Source organism: Thermobia domestica, chromosome 2 (genome assembly GCF_964235325.1).
Source record: "Thermobia domestica chromosome 2, izTheDome1.hap1.1, whole genome shotgun sequence".
In the NCBI taxonomy this organism is placed as follows: domain Eukaryota; kingdom Metazoa; phylum Arthropoda; class Insecta; order Zygentoma; family Lepismatidae; genus Thermobia; species Thermobia domestica.
Genome location: NC_137455.1, coordinates 149,509,388 through 149,529,262, shown reverse-complemented (window position 1 = coordinate 149,529,262; position 19,875 = coordinate 149,509,388). Strand labels below are relative to the sequence as shown.

At 35.3% G+C, this 19,875-nt stretch overlaps 1 protein-coding gene across 1 annotated transcript in view; it reads left to right on the top strand.

The window, feature by feature from the left end:
• Positions 1-384: 384 nt before the first annotated feature.
• The window catches only part of cactin (cactin, spliceosome C complex subunit), a 56,865-nt gene continuing 37,374 nt past the window's right edge, over positions 385-19,875 (top strand). The window contains 4 exon segments of the mRNA XM_081747070.1: positions 385-720; positions 8,628-8,903; positions 14,752-15,148; positions 16,694-16,868. Of these exon segments, the coding sequence (XP_081603196.1) occupies positions 632-720; positions 8,628-8,903; positions 14,752-15,148; positions 16,694-16,868 (937 nt within the window). The 5' untranslated portion in view covers positions 385-631.

Sequence of the window (19,875 nt, the reverse complement as noted above, 5' to 3'; positions counted from 1 at the left end):
CAGCATTAATTTGTTTCCGTGCGACGTTGCCAAACGTAATGTCTTCTGGTTAGGGCTAAGTGTATTTCGAAAATATGCGTGAGTGTGAGGGTGAACAGTGTAGGTCTGGAGTGGCCGTTACGGCGAGTGCCTCGTGTGTGGTAGTGCTCTGTGTGGAAGAGAGTTGAGTGGGATCTATACACCTACGCTACCCTTACACTTTTTTATATATACACGTACATACATCCCCTTCTTTTTTCTACTCTTTCTTCTTTTTCATTTTCCACTTCCCTCTTTCCTCTAACTTTTTGCCCTGCTCAACTTGGCTTTCAGTCCTCTTTCACTGTCTGAACTTCTTTCCCGATTTTGACCTTTTCCTGACTTTGTTTTTTCTTCCCAATCGTGTCCTGTATTTTATTTAATTTTGTTTCTGAATCATAAATCCTCCGTGTGAGGTACACATTTGACAATTTTGGATTTGTAGCACACACGAGTAGTGAGCTGGCGTACCTACCAATTTTACTGGTAATGGTCTACAATAAGACAAGTGTAGGTTTGGGCACGAGAACGTACGTGCGAATGTAAACATATATTTTAACATTATTATGAATAATACAAGAGGAATACACTTGTGTATTACAATATAAAGGGTATGCCAAAACATAGGAGTAGAAGTTACTCTCGTTCTGTATCCAGAAGTGATTCAAGTGAAAGTGAAAGACCACGACATAAAGTGAAACAGTAAGTTAATGATGTTCTTTGCTGTAAATTTGAAAGTTCACATTTTCAAAGGATTTGTTGGATGGTATTTACTATCTCCCCCAACTCGTTTCATGGTTCCAGAACCGAGTACCTTGTTTTTGTCTAAATTGTGATAAAGGTAGAAATACAATGGCCCTGGGAGCTTCTAACTCCCTTCGCTTGCTGTCCCAAGCTCAGCTATATTTTGTAAAGTAAGTAACACTGTTGTAAATCTTATATGTGCAAGATTGGGGGAGATACTAAATATCAGTCGATTTGTTTTCAGTTAGAATCCATTTGTAAGTTTATACTTGTCATAAAATTTTAAGACGATGCTTTTGTAAGATTGATTAGACTATGTCCGTACCTTACTTTAGAACCCTTTTGTTGCTAGTGTGTACGTAATGAATAAATGTGAATTATAATTTCACTAATTTCCTTCTTATTGTTCCCTAAGGGGCAAAAGTGCACTTTGAGCAAGACATTCATAGAAACTATTACGAACCGAATCTATTTCGTACAAACATCACTGATTCTGTTCCTGGATTGAGTATAGCCCGCTCCCCCCAGTGATTTTTAACGAATCATAGTGATTCTAACGATTCATATTAGTTCATAATGAATCGGAATCGCATGTTATAAAGATTTAAGATGTAAATCTTGTGGTAAGGAAGCTCTAGTATAAGTAGTAGTAGTAGCGGTAATAATAGTTGTAGTAGTAGTAGTAGCGGTAGTAATAGTTGTAGTAGTAGTAGTAGTGGTAGTAGCAATAGTTGTAGTAGTAGTAGTAGTAGTGGTAGTAGCAATAGTAGTAGTAGTAGTAGTAGTAGGAACGGGTTAGAAGCCCCGCAGGGATTGGTTGGGTTCTGTTCTCGATATAAGTAGTAGTAGTAGTGGTGGTGGTAGTTAGTAGCAATAGTAGTAGTAGGAACGGGTTAGAAGCCCCGCAGGGATTGGTTGGGTTATGTTCTCGATATAAGTAGTAGTAGTAGTAGTAGTACTGACTTCCAGTTCCGGTGACAAAAAACTGTGGGGAGCGGGCTATACACAAGCCATCCTTCTCCAACTCTACATCTTGCGACAAAATCAGTTGTTCTACTCAAAGTGCATGCGTATCTCCTAAGGATTTGCGCTGGGTGACATGAAAATACATATCTGATTTGACATAGATGAAGTTCTAGGGTGCTAGAGTAACATAAATAATTCAAAAATCATAATTCTTTTACAAATTATTTTCTTAGTCTTCTACATTTTAGCAGTAGCCGACAATTTTGAAGTTCACGGGGACTACCAGAAATAATTATTGAAAAACAAACCAACCTTGGTAAATGTTTATCAGACGGGGTCCAGAAGTACGTAAAAAATACAAAATTTACAGGAGAAATGGAAGATGCAAGTACTTACACCTAACATAACCTAACCAAATCTAAACTAACTTATACTATCCTAAACTAACCTAATATTAATAGAAATAAGCGAAATTCTATCATTTGTTCGGAAATTATGCTGGATCCCTACACTAATATAATCTAACATAAAGTAACCTAATCTCACCGAAACTAACCTAATGTAAATAGAAAGTACCGAAATTGTAACATTTGTTAGAAAAAATAGCTGGATCCCTTCTGCTAAACATTGTCCCCAACCTTCGCCACGTATCCATTAAAAGAGTACGATTAGTATCTAACCGTATCTAAACTAGCACGATTAACATCAGGACAGGGCGAAGCTGGTGGACACCGTTTTAGTTTTACTTTGTCCTGAATTTTAATATCTGTTAAATTAATTAACTCTGAGACTATGACAGTAAGATTTTTTAACTGCCTGATTTGATCTGAACTATGGAACTATGTCTGTATAATGTATTAGGATATTATTTAAAGTAATAATAGTGATAAACTTTCTCACCTTAACGACATCACTTAAAACTTCACAAGATAAAATTTCTGAAGACATAAGGCGATCAGTTTAAAATAAACCCTTTGTATATTTGCAGTTGTATGAAGTTGTAAATGCTAGTCTTGTGCTAACATCAAGTATGAAGTCGGTTAAGTTTCGGAAATAGTTTTTGTGTTGAGTTTTACGTTCCACGGTTATGCCACCTAGGCTAAAGGAGAGTTTCGAAAATAATCCTATATTGAATGACTAAAAGTATCGAAGTTAACACATCATTAGTAATAAGTTTAACTAACTAACTTCACATCGGTGAAATTAAATGTACTTTTTGAAAAAAAAAAAAAAAAGGAAGAAATATATTTTTTTCCCAAGTAGATGATGGCGTTTTCGTACCGAATCATCCATGTGCATACAATTTTTGTCTCTCAGTATTAAGCTTGCCACAACAGTCACAGAAAGTATGTTAAATCAGGGATGGTTCATTATACTTCTTTGTTGATACGTTACTAGTGATTTATTCGATGCCCTTTTCGTGCAATACTTTATTCTAGTACTAATGAATGAACTATGTATAAAGATAACCTAACCTGAAAACTAAATTTTTGCTAAGTTTGAGCTTTTCAGATTATCCTATGACGGCTTCATAGAGTAAACTAGTACGAGAGGAAATATTGGTTAAAGGGCTTACGATTTACACAGGAAAGATCCATTATAAAGCTAAGAGATACAAGAGCTCTTTGTCTACAATTTTTAAGGGTCTACTTCCGTAATTTACATTGATTTTAGTGGCACCTTAAAAAAGTAACAACGAAAGCACATTTATTTTGCTTTATAATATTTGTAATAAAAGTACACATGACATCAGCAAGTGCTTCTAAATTACATCCGCAGCTACAAAATTCAAGATAAATTTTGAGGCCTACTTTCTTATTTCGGATTTAGGCTCCTCAAAAGATGAACTGTTTTTATTATTTTTTGAATCAATATTGTCGATTCAGGTTTTTAAGATTTTGTTGATATCAATTTTGGATATACAAATCTAGATATCGGACAACTGTCTGATGCTCTCTATTATTGTTTTGATTGCGACTGACTTCGTGATTTGAATGAAGGTGGCTTGTTACACTTACGTGCATTAGTGTTGACTCCGCGACGTGGAATTAGTTGTTTTGCTTTCCTTTCTAGTTTCATTTTTGGTGATCTTACTTCACGAGTATAATTAACTTATTACTTCAATGGATGCTTCTTAACGCAGTAATTATATAAAAGAGCAAATATTGTTATGTGTGTGGTGTAAGAAGTAGTATTTTTCTGCTATACTTTACAAAGTCCACTGTTCGCTTATTCTTGTAGCCCCGTGTTTCGGATTACCTCTTCAACCGCTTCTTAACTATGTGTATACAGTTTTCCAGTTGTCAGAAGAGGTTTTTAAAAAAAGTTAATCTACATAATGTCTGCCTTAAGTGCTTCAGTTGTAATTTTTCCCGAATACAGAAAATAACGTGAATTAAGACTCTTAATTTATGTTTTAATTAAAGGCTGTGACAAACATCTTGGCATTTCAGCTAAATCAATAAAACGCAAGCTCTGACGCGATGTTGCCGATTGCTAAGTGGAGTGGCTATGGCTAAGCGGACGAACTACAGCGCGATCAGGTGGCAGAGGATAGACGTGGATGTGTACAAAATAAACGTGGCAATACCGCTGGCCTCTCCTTTGCTAGCAATATTTAAAGGGAACTTGGAGCGCCGCCTTCAAATGCCAAGATGTTTGTCACCCCGTTTAATAACATAAAGATAATGAAGAATTTAAGAATTGTAGGAAGTGAGCCAGATAGTATCTACAAATCGCTAAATAAGCCAATAATAATTTCCAAACCTGTCATTACAGACCAGAAATGTGGGTGCGCAGCTTATGACGTCATAATTACTGAGCATCCAAATTTATACACTATATAAAAAGTCTTAAAGACGATTACAGGGTGTCTACTGTCCTAGAAAGCCTGGAATTTCTTTTGCACATGGTAAATGTGGAAAAAGCCTGGAATTTAACCCGTGTTCGGGGTTGTTGTTGAAGTTAACTACTTTTGGTAAATATTAGAGAAATTGCACGAAGAAAGTTAATTTTAAAGCTCTATAGGAAACAAAGAAAATTTTATACTTTAAAAAATTCCAATCTTAACATGTTACTTTTGTTACTTACAGAGTTATTGTTCAGAAGTAACTAGGATTGCGTCTTTAAGTTCAACGGCTTCTGAGTCTTACTGTAGTAAAAATGTTAATTGTGAATGCGGAATATTTTTATTCTGATATTCGTAATTTCTCTATCTAGCTAGTCATTTGTTTGTAGCTTTCTTTTTTTTTCTTTACTCTGGTAATGTATTCTCCAATTTTCAGTGAATTAATAACAATCCATTGCATGAATAACTTTTGCAAAAATAAGGTAACTGATCATTTCCTATCCAAGGAGTATATGCAGAAACATGTAGTCATATAAATTACACTAGTTAACAAAGGTTTTGTTACATAAAAGGAAATACCTGTTCTTAAAGGAACTTTTTGCGCTAAATTCGAATATGCACTCGGTTTTTCTCCATCACGTGCGATTTTCCCGTAACAGAGGGATTTTCGGGAAAATCCCTCAAAAATTTCCCTTTTCGTTTATTTTACACCCCAAGATCTTGTCCCCTTGCATATACTAACATAGAAATTATACCTAAGTATACTTTGATTCATATTTAACAAACCCTTCAAGTTTCGTAATAATCGCTTTATTCTTTCTAGAGAAATAAATATGCTTGTATGTATACTGTGTGTACTGTTTATTGCACCTTATAGTAATGCTTTCAGATCTCTTAAGTTGAGGTAAAACGTTTTGCTTTATTACCACAAACACATATATAAAATATAATACAATATAATTTACAAGTGTGACAATTTACAATAAACAATAATGCAAATGTACCAAAAGGTCATGAAAAGACAATCAAAACTATCACAATATATGAAACTTCCATTGGGGTACAAAAACGTACACTACTTCCTTCTTTTGTAAGAAATGTTGCATTCTCTAACAAGACCCCAACAATAGTCCCCCATCATTGAAGGATCCCATCGTCCCTGGTACCTTTTCTCCATTGCCATTATATCTTGGTGGAATCTTTCCCCATGTTCGTCGCTGAGAGCACCTAGGTTAGCAGGAAAGAAGCTGAGGTGGGAGTGCAAAAAGTGGATTTTTAAAGACATCCTACAACCCAACTCTTTGTATTTCTGTATCATGTCCTGTACGATTTCTGTGTAACTCTCAGCTTTGTTATTGCCCAGAAAGTTGCGCACAACACACTTAAATGCTGTCCAGGCAGCTAGCTCAGCACTGTTTAACTTGCTGTCAAAGATATCATCAAGCATTAATTTCCTAATTTGGAGACCAATAAACACTCCCGCTGAAATCTTAGCATCACTCAGGTTAGGGAACTTATCTCGCAAATACTTGAAACCTTCACCAGATGTGTCCATGGCTTGGACAAAGTTTTTCATAAGTCCTAACTTGATATGAAGTGGCGGTAGTAAGTATTAGGATCTACCAAAGGAGCGTATTTGACGTTGCATTCTCCAGGTACGTAATTCACTGTAGGTTCCCATTCCTTCACTTCATAATGTTTGTCATCAGCTCGGCTATCCCATAAACATAAAAAACATTGGTACTTCGTGTAACCGCAATGCAGTCCTAATAAAATACCAACTACCTTGAGATCACAACATATTTGCCAACAATGGTCCTTGTAATTTCTAAGATTTAGCAAAGTTGACATGGTGTCATAGGATTCCTTAATCTTCACTGAGTGCGCAAGTGGTATAGAAGGTTTTTTATTTCCATTATGTAAAAGAACAGATTTATGGCTGACCTTTGACGCGTCGATAAATAACCTCCATTCTTCTGGAACGTAAGGAATCCTAGCTCCGCCATCAACCCATTTATATCCGTACATACGCACACATTATCTTGCATTGAGAAATAGCTTGAAAATTGAACATGCCTTTTCCTGTACACTGATATGTTCGTTTCTGCATCCAATAAGTTCCACTGCTGGAGCCTTGATCCCAGAAGTTCCGCCTCTTGTTTCGTCAGGTGCAAATCACGGACTAGGTCATTAAGTTCACATTGCCGGATGAAATGTGGCTCGCGAACACAGTCAGGGATGAACGTTGGATCCTTGGATGTGCATGTTGATGTCGATGGTTCATCAAGGTCATGATCATCATCAGAGTCTTTTGGCCATATCTCTTCCCAGTTGGTAGGGGGCTTGGGAAGTGGAAGTTCTTTTGCATTCTGTTACATTTGATAACAAATATTGATAACCATTTCATGAACAAAACGAAAAAACTTGGAGAATTTTTTATATATGTATTAAGATATACATATACTGTACGTTTTAAAAAAATATACGTTGGAAGTACGTTCTATTTTTATACACGTTTCTAATTTACAGAGAGTAATACAAGTGTGTTGTTGACTATTGTAAATATTCATTTTTATGCCTGTGTTTGTAGTAATAAAGCAAATCGTTTTTACCCCAACTCAGGAGATCTGAAAGCATTACTATCAGGTGCAATAAACAGTGCACACAGTATACATACAAATATATTTATTTCTCTAGAAAGAACAAAGCGATTTTTACGAAACTTTTAGGGTTTATTAAATATAAATCAAGGTATACTTAGGTATAATTTCTATGTTACTATATGTAAGGGGACAGGAGCTAGGGGAATAAAATATCTGAAAAAGGGAAATTTTTGAGGGAATTTCCCGAAAACCCCTCTGTTACGGGAAAACTGTACGTGATGGAGAGAAACCGAGTGCATATTCGAATTCAGCGCAAAAAGTTCCTTTAAGATCAGGTGATTTTTCTCATGTAACAAACAAAAAGTTTAAATTTGTTAACTAGTGTTATCATATGTTTAGAATGTAAAGCAATTTTTAAAACTTCTTCATGTGCTAAAAAACAAAATGTAAAATGTTATTACGAACAAGAGATATGAATCAAATGGCTCTGCTTGTTTTTGTTGATTACTGCAAATTTGTATCAACTGGCCTTACAATAGGAACTATTAACAATAACAGTTTTTCTTTTTTTAAAAAAAGAATATAGACTTGGAAAAGCCTGGAATTTAAAAACAAACATGTAGTGGTCTCGCTGAAATTTAATTTCTTGTAATATTATTTCGTAGATACTATTTGGTTTACTTTTTACGTTTTTGACATTCTTTATTATCTTTAAGTTATTCACTGAAACTAAAAGAAGAAGAAGAAGAAAAAAGAGGGCTAGCAAAGACTGGTTCAACATGTAATCCGGAGACTAGGACTATATGAATGAGCAAACAGTGGGGTTTGCGAAATATAGTACAAAAATACCCCTTGTTGCAGAATGTATGCAATACTATATGCTCTTTTATCTAAGTCACTACTATTTAACTATTTGCATATTTCAAATTTTGATTATTTTATTGATCATATCACCGAAGTATGCAATATTTATTTATAACACCAACTAATTTTAGGTTTATATCAGCTCAAAATAGTTTTGGTTTTCTCAGGATACCTAAAGAATATATTGTATGTCTTAAGAATTTGCATATTGTAAGTAAGTAAATAGGTTAGAGAGAAAGTAGAGAAACGAAATAACTTCTGTTACCACTGAAAAGAAGAAAGCAGTTATTACTTAAACTGATAGAGAGTTTGCCTTTCATTTTCCTTCTTAGAGCAGAGCTGTAGAGGAATTTTAATTTTGATAGAGTTTGAAGATTAAACACAGCCAAAGGACTTCAGGAATTTGACATACAGTTAATCGAAATATCTTTTAGAAGTGGATACATAAATGCTGCTGTGTTCGTTTATACTTACGTCGTTCTTTTTATCATAGATATACTACATATTATTGTCAAATTATTAAACTACTTTTGCTCTTGTAGGTAATGTATTCCGTTTGTAGAACTTAAATTTCTTTTTGTTAGTTCCAGAAGTGAGTCAGCCAGTTCAGATAGAAGTAGGAAATGGAAATCTCATTCAAATTCAAAATCAAGAAGCCCTGTTGAGAGGCGGAGAAGCACTAGTTCTCATGACAGCAAAAAGAGGAGAAGGAGATCGCGTTCTAGATCAAGATCTTCATCAAAACCACGCTCATCTTCACACAAGAAAAAGAAATCGAAAGATAAGAAGAAAGATAAAGAGAAATCTGGATCACCATCCAGTTCTAAACATCACAAACATGGAACAAAACATAAAAAGAGGTAGGTGATGTCTGATGCATACTTTTGGGTTAGGAAAACCTTGTAATGAAGTAGGAGAAAAACGAATTCGAGATTTATATTGAATTCGAATTCATTACAATACACGATGCATACTTGCCTGCTGTGCTGTCTACGATTTACTTGTACTGCCTTACTGATTACTGTGTCTGGCAGCAGTTTATATATAAAGAGTAGGTAGTATTCGACTTTGTTTACAGCTTTATGCCAATTCTTGCACAGCCCTTGTACTGATTCATTTAGTAGACACTTAACATAAGTACAGAGGTTGATACATTTTTATTGAGTAGAATTTGAATGTACCAAGGAAATGCCGTGTTTCCATCCGGAGCAGGACATTTGGGCGCAGACGTTTAGGCGCAAAGCCGTATATCTGAATAGGTTAATCTACTTAACTGAGTTATAGTGTATTTCATAAAATACACTATACGCACTAAAAGCCTTGAAAATAGTCACTAATATCACAAAAACTGTGATAAAAAATTATGCACAACTTTCAGAAAGGTAAAATCTGCCCCAATTTTCTTAAAAAAGCTATTTTCAAACACTAAATTTTCGTTATGTTATAGTATGTCCTATGGTAAACAGTCACTGTAAGTCTCAGTTGCATTAAAAGCTTGGTTTATTTCTAGTAAATTTTTGTATAATGCAGAAAAAATACGGGTCTAATTATTTTGTTTCTAGACTGATATATCCTAATTTCAGGAAAATCGGAGACCGTGACCTGCAAGAAACCGGTCACGATCATGAACCCTTTTGGGAATCTCCATCGCACTGGCAGAAGATCATGCTTCGGGCCTTGGTGTCAATAGGTCTCTATGTAATGACACGAACTTTACCACAGTCTGTGAGGAAAATTCACGCTTGATCAAGGGTAACAACAAACCTTCATCGATCACCCGCGAGATTATGTGCATAGTTGTTTTTTTGCTGAGCTACATGACACGGTTTCACGGTATGCATACTGCTCTTGTAAACGATTGTGAGGCGTAAATCCCTGTAGATGGCGCAGTTGATTATCGCCTGCGATGTATGGCGTTTGCTGGCAGTCGCACGCTATGTGTACAGATTTCCGGAGGTCGCTATATGCCGAACACACGTAATGGCGACCGAATCCTTCTCATGGAGGTCGGTTTCTAGCTGATCACGTCAGTGTGGTGGGTCCAGGACTCTGTATCGCATATTTCCGTATAATACGATTCACAGTGACACGACCTACATTAAAATTATAAACTTTACGTACAGTAGAGTCTCGATTATCCGAACTAATGTGGACCGAATCTAACTCGGATAAGCAAAAACTCGGTTGATGCGGATGGATACATAGGAAGTTTTGTACAGTATTTATTATTTTTATTGGACATTCAGTACAGTACATATAATTCAGGGATCCAGATAAGCAACGAAATTTTACTAGCCCAAGAAAAAAGGTACCAGCCCATATCCGACAATATAAATCATTTACTTACCTTCGGTATGATAATGAATACTCGCCCCGGGCGAATGGCTATTTGCATCCCTAATATAATTATACATACATACATAAGAAATTAGCTATAATACAGTAAAAGAATGAGGTTTGACATTGATACGTACATAAGTTAAACACAATACAAAACACATTCAAATAAAATACTGTTTAACATACATATACTTTTTGTCTTTCATAGTCTTCTGGTTCATTAAGCTATCTCGTTTTTGGCCGCTATATTGCACAGACATAGCAACATCATAATGTGAGCTGGTGTCTTGTCTTGCTGTTAGACATAGTACAGTGGCTTCTCAAACTGAAACTCAAGACATACAACTATTCAAGCTCGCTAGCTTCATTATGGCAGTGTCGGGCGAAGTCATCATCTTTACGCCTGCTTTATGTTTGCTTTGTTGCTGAAACATAAAGCAAACTGCTTATCGTTGTAACTAGATTAGCTTTTAAATTTTTGTTTGGATTAAACTCGGATAACACGGAACTTCCGTTAAACGAAAGTCGTATAATCGGACTTCACAGTATTTCTTCGATGTGCAACGCCATGAACTTAGCGTCGAAAAGGGCCACAATGAACCCCTCCCGGAATCGATGCAGTTTTGGGAGCATTAAACTACTCGACTACACTGCTCTATTGTGTGACTAACAAGATACTGTCGCTTTTCTCGTGGCAAACTCATGATGATGGGTTGCGCATGTGCGGTACGGTTGCTTATTGACTTCAGCTTAATACAAATGAATCAACCTCTGTATAGCATCACTCAGGAGAGATAGCACGAACAGCTATAAGACTACTCTGTCCAAGCGTTGGAGACAAGTTATTACTATTGATTGGGGCTACTTTTGTTATCACTTTTCTATTTATAATGTAGCCGCCCCTTCACATTGCCGGGTCACGACTATTAACATCACCAAGGCAACACGAGACGGTTCCAAATAGATTTAGAATTTATGTTGGCCTGGATATCGATAGGTACGCTGCCAAGTCCCCTGGTCGTGGTGCGTAGCAATGTGGTCGGGATTGGGAATCTCCAGATGGTCTTCGTGGCATAATGATAATTATTAAATATAGCTGGATTGGCAGTTAACAGATTTATCAGTGTGACTTGTAGGAAGGAAACACCAGATGATGGTATGGGAAGGAAGAACGTACATTTCACTATAACGCCGCTTAATGTTACATGTCTCAATCAGGCTGTAAACTTATTTAAATACCACAGACGTGAAGTCTTCAAAGAGGGCAATACGCTACATGCAAACTAGATAGGGCTCTATTGGCACCATGCATTTATATATTGCAGCATTGCCTCAAGTATTTAGCTTCACCGTGATCATTACTCATTACAGTTTCCTGACGAATATGCATTAGCGACTAATGTTGTGTTACTATGGTACCCGGCCATATCCACCATCAGTACGCTTCATAACTATAGATCATCTGCCAAGAACAACTACGATACCTATTTTCACCTACGACAGAGAAGTACGACGTATTCAGGTGATGAAATATTGTCAGGGATCCTAACTATTTACTCATACATGTTCATATTTATATCACCTGCAGTAAAATATAAATATTATTATATAAAATTTCACAGTACAGTGCACCAAATGATTTAACACTATTACTGTAATAATATTATGTATTCTTTTCACCTTGTTTCAATTATAAAGCATCAATAACAATTTTCATGACAGGAACTTAATACATCAATAATCTATTTTTTTTAGTACATTTTGTATCTACTACTTTTCTTCTTCTTCTTCTTACATATTTGTTTCAACATATTTTTATAAACAAATTTAAGATTTCATGTATGAGAAAGAGTTCTCGATTAAATTTACAATAGATTAGAAAGAAAAATGTATCATGTTATTTTGTTACATAATTTCGTTAAATGTTTAAATAGAAAATTGAAATTTATTATATAATTCATAATTCCAAATCTGCATATATACTAACAAATTGCACATCTTTATATAAATAATCTTTGACTCAATGATAAAATCGATTAAATAAACTAACTATTTAAAACTTTCAGATAAGTAGCTAATTCAGGAATTGACAAAATCGAATTTACATTAAAGCATGCATATACTGTAAGGACCATGTGCCAAAATGGTCCGTTACAATAAGGCCTTAATTCAGCATTTGTTAAGTACGCAATACGTGGATGATTCGGAAAGTAATGCCTCCAAGGTGATATCTTTATTTGTGTTTGACAAGATAGCATCGATACAAGTATCAGTGGAAAGCTTGTAATGTCAGGTACAAATGATGTCATCATTTTTCAATATGGTCCTCATTACGGGCAATACAATTGTGCCAACGCGAAACAAGGTTTTCTATGCCGTCGGCGAAGAATTGTGGTGGCTATTGATGACGCCATTGCCGAACTGCTGCTTATACCTCCATGTGACAACTGTAGTGTTGGCCCTTAATGTGATCCTTAAGTTTGGATAAGAGCCAAAAGTCACAGGGCGTAAGATCCAGATTATAGGTAGGATGAGGCAGAATGTCAACAACACTTTGCCAGCAGATAGGACAGCTTTGAATTTTTTTTAGCACTTCGTTTCCGGGTCGTAATGGTGTATCCACGACTCGTTACTGGCGATGAATGTTCCTGGGCGCACAATTTTCCGCAGTCAGAAATTCAATGACAGCCCGCTGTTTCAACCGGACGTCACCACTGGATGCCATGGTTTGCTCCATTACTCTGGAACGAGACGATATAGGAAGGCGAAACAAGTGACGTTCAATAGCTTAAACGTCAGTCGATTAATGATAGACAGTTCAGAATGTTTGGAGTACTATTGGCCAAGTAGTGGGCTTGGAGGCATTAGTTTCTGAATCACCCACGTACTTTGTAACAATTATGTTTTTCTTTATATTTCTCCATATTTTGCTTTGATCTTCCTCTCTTACCTGATGAAATTTCATTTCTCTCTTCGATTGATTTCTGAAAGGAATTTACCTAGTAGTGGACTTACGTTATTTACAAAGTTCAGATTTCATTCTTATCATGTAAGATAACATTCACATATTTCTTTCTTTTTATCTAACATTATTAATAATTTTCTTCGATATCTAATTCTTTAATTACCATTTTCGTTCTTTTTAATTATAGTAATTATACTAAAAAGGTCTTCCACAGCAGGCAAGCAAAAGTATGCGGCTGCTAAATAGCTACACAATATAATAAATACAATTTTTGAAATTACTTCACTTCAGCACTCGTTTCATTAATTTAGAGCTCCTTCGTGGCTAAGCGGTTAGCGTACGCGCCTTTGGCGCGGGAGACCCGGGTTCGATTCCCGGCGGGAGCTCATGTGGTTCGAATTCCACGTTAATCAGTAGGTCCACGTCTCATATAGCCTCGCTGCTGAACGGGACGTAAAACTCAAAAAATCAATCAATCAATCAATCGTTTCATTAATTTAATCGCATACGTTTCGATCACTGCTTGTCATCATCTATTATATAAAAGAGAACGCACAAATCCTTTGTTAGCTCATCACGCTAATACGGCTGAACCAATTTCTTTCATTTTTGGGAGGTTATTAGGATTTGGACCCTAGATGGTTTTTATCATATCACTTTAATTTTTAATTACCAGTGTCTTGAGATAATTGACCATTCAAGTGTCCATACGTACAAATCCTTTGTTATTAGTTCATCATAGGTATAAAAATAAACGTATTTATATGCAACCCGCATGACCGTGTCACTCGGCGGGTTAACATAAATGACAGGCGCTATAATGTTAACATTTACTGCAATTTGAAAGCGAAAAAGTAAAAATTATCTAAGTAACAAAGTTTATTGCGTTCCGGGGTGACCGCAGCGAAGCGGGTCACTCGGCGGGTTAACATAAATGACAGGCGCTATAATGTTAACATTTACTGCAATTTGAAAGCGAAAAAGTAAAAATTATCTAAGTAACAAAGTTTATTGCGTTCCGGGGTGACCGCAGCGAAGCGGGGTGAACGCTGCTAGTCATCGATACGTGACTATTAAGGAATTTTTATATTGATCCGTGGAGTAGCACAGTGGTATTTTTTTCAGTGCTTAGAGAAAACCAGATTTTAATGTGCTTATTGCTGTAAACAATTTTTTTTCCTCTTATGGACAGAACTAAATTAAAAATTTTGTAACAGACGCATACCGATGATGATGATAAGGAGTAATAAAACATAATACGATTAAATTAATAAAATACGTGGTAAAGTGGAATTCAGGGTTATTACTTCATTATTAAATTTAGTTTTTGTTAATGTACTTTTTGATGTAATTATGTTCGTAGAATATGCATAATACTGAAGTGGTCTGTTGATACGTTACAGGTCTTTGTCATCAGATTCAGAAGAGAGCACTAGTTCTGAGTCTTCTTCCAATTCAATCAATTTGCTACAAAAGCTGGAGAAGGAGAGAATCCGCCTGGCAGAGGAGAGAAGGCGTCAAAAGGAGTTAATGAAAGCGACAGAGACTCCCGAAGAGAAACGTCTTCGTCGTCTGCTGAAGAAGGAAGCCAAAGAACGGCGAAGGAAAGAGAGAATGGGATGGGATAACGATTACCTTCACTACACAAATACAGATAATCCATTTGGGGATGCTAATTTATTAGCTACTTTCGTGTGGAATAAAAAGTTGGAAAAGGAGGGATTGTCAGGTGTTAGCAGGGAGGAGTTAGAAATACGGAATCGGCAGAAGCAAGAAGAAAATAGAAAAGAATTGGAAAAGGTAAGAAATTGAAGTGGTAAGATAGAAGAGTTCCTTCTTTTTGTTATTAAAAAAGTGCCTTTTTTTTAAATAAGAAAGAATTATTAGTGTCACGTACCAGGATTGTCCTCTAATGTTAAGGAAGACAGTAGCGTTGATAATGAATGAAATGGTGGAATGAAGAAAGTAAAAGGAAAGGGAGAATTTCGAAAAAAAACCCCACACACACTGTATATGTCCACTACAAAGTGGTTATTGTGAATTAATTCTTTTGTTAGATAGCATAACACACATCATATTCTTCGGTAAGAGAATCAATGGTGGATGACTTGTTAACGTTACTTCTGTGCGATTCAGTCGTTGATTACTGCTGTAACTAATGGTAACTAGGTTGCTTAAACAGTAGAATTATGTTTATTTTTGGATTTCTAAACACCATAAGGATAAAGAGCATTGTTTGAATGGATTTTTCATAAATGAAGCCATAGCGTTTCCTTCATGTCATAGAACGTAAAATTTAATTACTTATTAAGTAGTATGTTTTCGAGCCCTGAATAATTATTATGTAGACAGTCTAGATTAATAACAGAAAAAGTCAACTTAACACACATCTCAACTATTATGACATCAGATGATTAAAGACTTCTCTCACCATTCTTATAGGTATTGAGATATTGAGACATCATTGACACACAACAAATATTAATTAATAAGGCTCCGAGTTTGCAAATCGTGTAGGTTTAATAGGACGTATTACGTAAATATTTCTGTGCTCGTGAGGTCAAACTACATTCTGTAATTGCAGTTATTTAACAGGATCCAGCTCTGTCTATGTCTACCATCTTAATTTAGTTTGGAGCTTCCTAAACCTTAATAAATAAATAAATAAATTCAATATACGAAGAGCGGCCTGGGTGGCGTTAGTGGTTGACGCATTGACATAGTACGCCGAAGATCTCGGGTTCGAGTTCTGATCCAGTCATGCACTTTTTCACTCTTCATGTATCATTGAATTCGCATCTGTAGAGAAATTGGTGTGTTAACAATCGGATATGTCCTCCATTTATCAATATAAGTTTTAAATAAGTACGAATAGTACAAAATTATCTCTTACTTTGAGGTTCAGAGCCCGTTATTTCTTTGATTATGATACTATTTCGCCAATGTGATGAAAGAGAGATACAATAGGAATCATCGGAAACAAATATGACTTACCTTTAACGTTTACTTAACGATAAGAACATAGAAAGGTATCGATGACAAATTGTCTACTCATAGGCGCTGAAGATTGTTCAAAATCCTGGGCGTTCAAGTGTTAAGTAAACGATTATATAGCTTAAAAAAAAAAAAAAAAAAAAACCTTTAAAATATTGTCTTTGTTTCTAACTCTGTACTTGTTTGAGAGTCTATTCTTATTTAAAAATCATTGAAACATATTTATTAAAGTAGATAAGTAACAAACACCAGTCATCATACATTAAGTCATAAAAGAAGAGTGTGAAACTGGATTTAGTAGTAAAGTGAGATGGTGTGAATTTGAATTGTAATTTTAAATTAAAATTTCAGGTAAAGAAGCGTCGGAAAGAAAGGGAAATGGAAAGGCAACAGAGAGAAGAGGAACTTGCATTGCTACAAAGACAGAAGGAGGCTGCTCAGTTCCAGGAATGGGAACGCCAGGAAGACCAGTTCCATTTAGAACAAGCGCGTTTGCGATCTTGTATTCGTATTCAGGATGGCAGAGGTAAGTGCAGAGTAATCAGTATTACAGGGTCAGATTTTCAGTATCTAATTAAAGTATCTGTTGTTATGTAAACTCAGGTTAATGAAACGTGAATCATTGTGAAATCAAACATAAAAAAAAAGAAAATAGAAAAACTATGGTCAGTTCCTGCCAAATATATATCAAACTCTTTCATTAATTCTTCACTCGCAACGAGATAATGATCAATCCTGCGACGAGGTGTGGATACTGAAGAAGACACTAGCGAATGTTGAAATTATATAATTATATGTCTTAAGTGTTTATAAAGACAAGAGATTCTTTTCGTTATTCAGTATGTATTGTATAGCACCATTAATAAATTCGAGTTAATGTATTATGCTTTATCTCTGGTTAAATGCTGCAAACAATCAGTAACACTAAGCGGTATTTTTACTAGTAGTTACAGCACAGATTGAGAGCTCCTGCTTCTTTTTCTTATATACTGTGGCGTAGATTAACCTTGTTCAATAAAAGGTATTCCGACCCGTTCTAGAGTTTCCTAGCAATGTAGAGGTGGAAGTTGTTTATGTAAGTCGTTTATAGAGATAAAGAGTCTTCTTATTCTTGCAGATCGGCATAATCGATGTTAGATTAATGATAGCAAGACATGTTGGTTGTGGATTTGTTACTGTTCTTTCTTTTATTCTTTAATATTCGTTTCTACAGTTGATGGATCGATTCTTGCTTATGGGCGTCATTAGAAATTTTCGTAAGAAAGGGTCCAGGGGAATTGTTCGCGTTGTCATACGTACTGAAATGCAACAGTTGTCGAAATTGAAGGTGCACGAATATAAAGTATTGGCATATGTTCCAGGCTAAATTTAGTGGAATATCAACAAAACGTTTTCGTAGTAATCTTTTAAGTATTTACATGTTAGTAAATGTTGAAATGTTTATGACAACATTTAGAAATGACGATATCTAATAACATGACAGGTTTTGTGAAAAATTTAGATTTCATCATTCAGTAAGAAAACTATTATACAGTATAAAAATGCGTTGTTGTATTGCATTGCATTATTGCATCTATCTTATCAAAACCATAACTTCTTTTTAACTTTACATGATGATATTCAGAAATCGTTTAGATACATTAATTATTTGTTTTATTCCTTCTTTTGAGGCTACTTAATATGCGCGTACTTTACAGTTACGATCAACTGCAAGTATACCCCAGAGACAATAGTGCTCTGAAGGTAACGTGTCAAGAAAAAGAGATTCGAAGTCTTTCTATAGTTTGAGTTAACTAGACTGCTATTTGGCAAAATGAATTCGTGAGAATTTCGAAGAATCAAATATATTACCATTGTGTCCTATTTATTTATTTCCATATTGGGCTGATGGCTTCTTCTGATCCTACTGAATGTTTAAAAGTAGAGAAAAGTTCGTTGTTGCGCATATAATATAAAAGGAAATGTAAAGAAGTTTCTTGATTCCTACTTTTTGATATGTGTATTCAGAAGAAAAAGTCAACCCGCTGTCGAAGTCAAAATTCGTTAAAATAAATGAAAGTTCCAGTTGATGCCGTTGAGAGTTGCTGCCAGTTCTAGGTGAATATTATGGGATGGTGGTAGATCTTGATTGCGGGAAATCTACAGTTCAATCTCATAGTTTGTAATGGATAACATCGCGCCAAATATTTTCAGGTGATTTTTCCGATTGATACCAATCTCTTCACTCTTCCAATTCTTCCAATGTCATTCACTTGGCGTTCTCTTTCCACTTTTTGACTCTGGAAAATGTTAGACATTCAGTTCATTTAGAGTAATAAAAATTACTAATATATAATTTTGTCAGTCTCTTCTTCTGATATGATGTTTTCTTTTTGTTCCTATTTTGTCTTTTGCTTCTGGAGGCTTAAATGTTGATATTTTTATCCAGATTGAATTCAGAAAAGCTGGTGAGTATAACAGGTTGACTTTTTATCTCGTAACTTTCAGATAGGTGTAATATTGTTTATATTTGAACATAAGTCTTCGTATATATTCCTTGTATTTTCCTCAACTAATGACCTGGTTAAAGTATCTTTGAACTTCTTGTTCTTTGTTTTCCTGGAAAGAAAAGAATAAGGTATTTTTATTCATTCATAGAAAACTTAGAAAGTTGGTGCAAGCAGGTGTTAGTTTAAAGCCTTACAACCTCTGTGAGGTCCTGCTTTTAACTGGAGAGGGACGTAATACCATATGCACCGTACAATCTTAGCGCCGGAGAACCAGACTAGCAAGCTCCTTAATATTTAACGGAGCAAACAAACTCTTTGGAACTGCTTGAATGCCAAAGGTTTTGCTGCGGTACTTTATCAGGTAACCTGCTAGTGAAGATGTTGAGATGAAGGATGAAGAATAATTCTAACAAATACCATAAATTTAACTGAGCAAACTCCATGATATTATTTAAATCCCCTGCAATACTCTACTAAATGTAGAGAAATGATGAGAAAATAAGGAAATCTGAACGAAAGTGTTATATGTAAGCACTGAAGATAATGAATAAATGAATTGCTATTGTTATAGAAGATTACTGTTGCAATAATGCCTATATAATTTAATAACTATGCTATTAAATAATCTTTTTAATTATTTCGTTTCTCCATCATTGTTGTCTCATTAATCAACTTGATGATGTAATTAGATTAGACTGGTCTAGTAGGTTGTGCACGCGTCTTCGGTGGACGGAATATCGGGGTCCGATTTCCAGTGGGAGAGCTTTGAAATTTGAACGCATTACAGTGGTTCGGATTTCAGTTTAAACTGTAGTTATGAGCCACACCTACAATTACAACGACTTATCAAGAATAGTCGTTAACATGGTTCGGCTAAGTAAGATATACAAATTTCGAGTGGTAGTATTTCTTTGCATGTAAAAATTAGCTTCAATAATTATATACTATTAATCTCACCTTTTTAATAAGAATGATAACGTCTATGAACGGTGCTAAAAATGGTTTATTAGTTGATATACTTTATAATATCTTTTCCTTAAAACT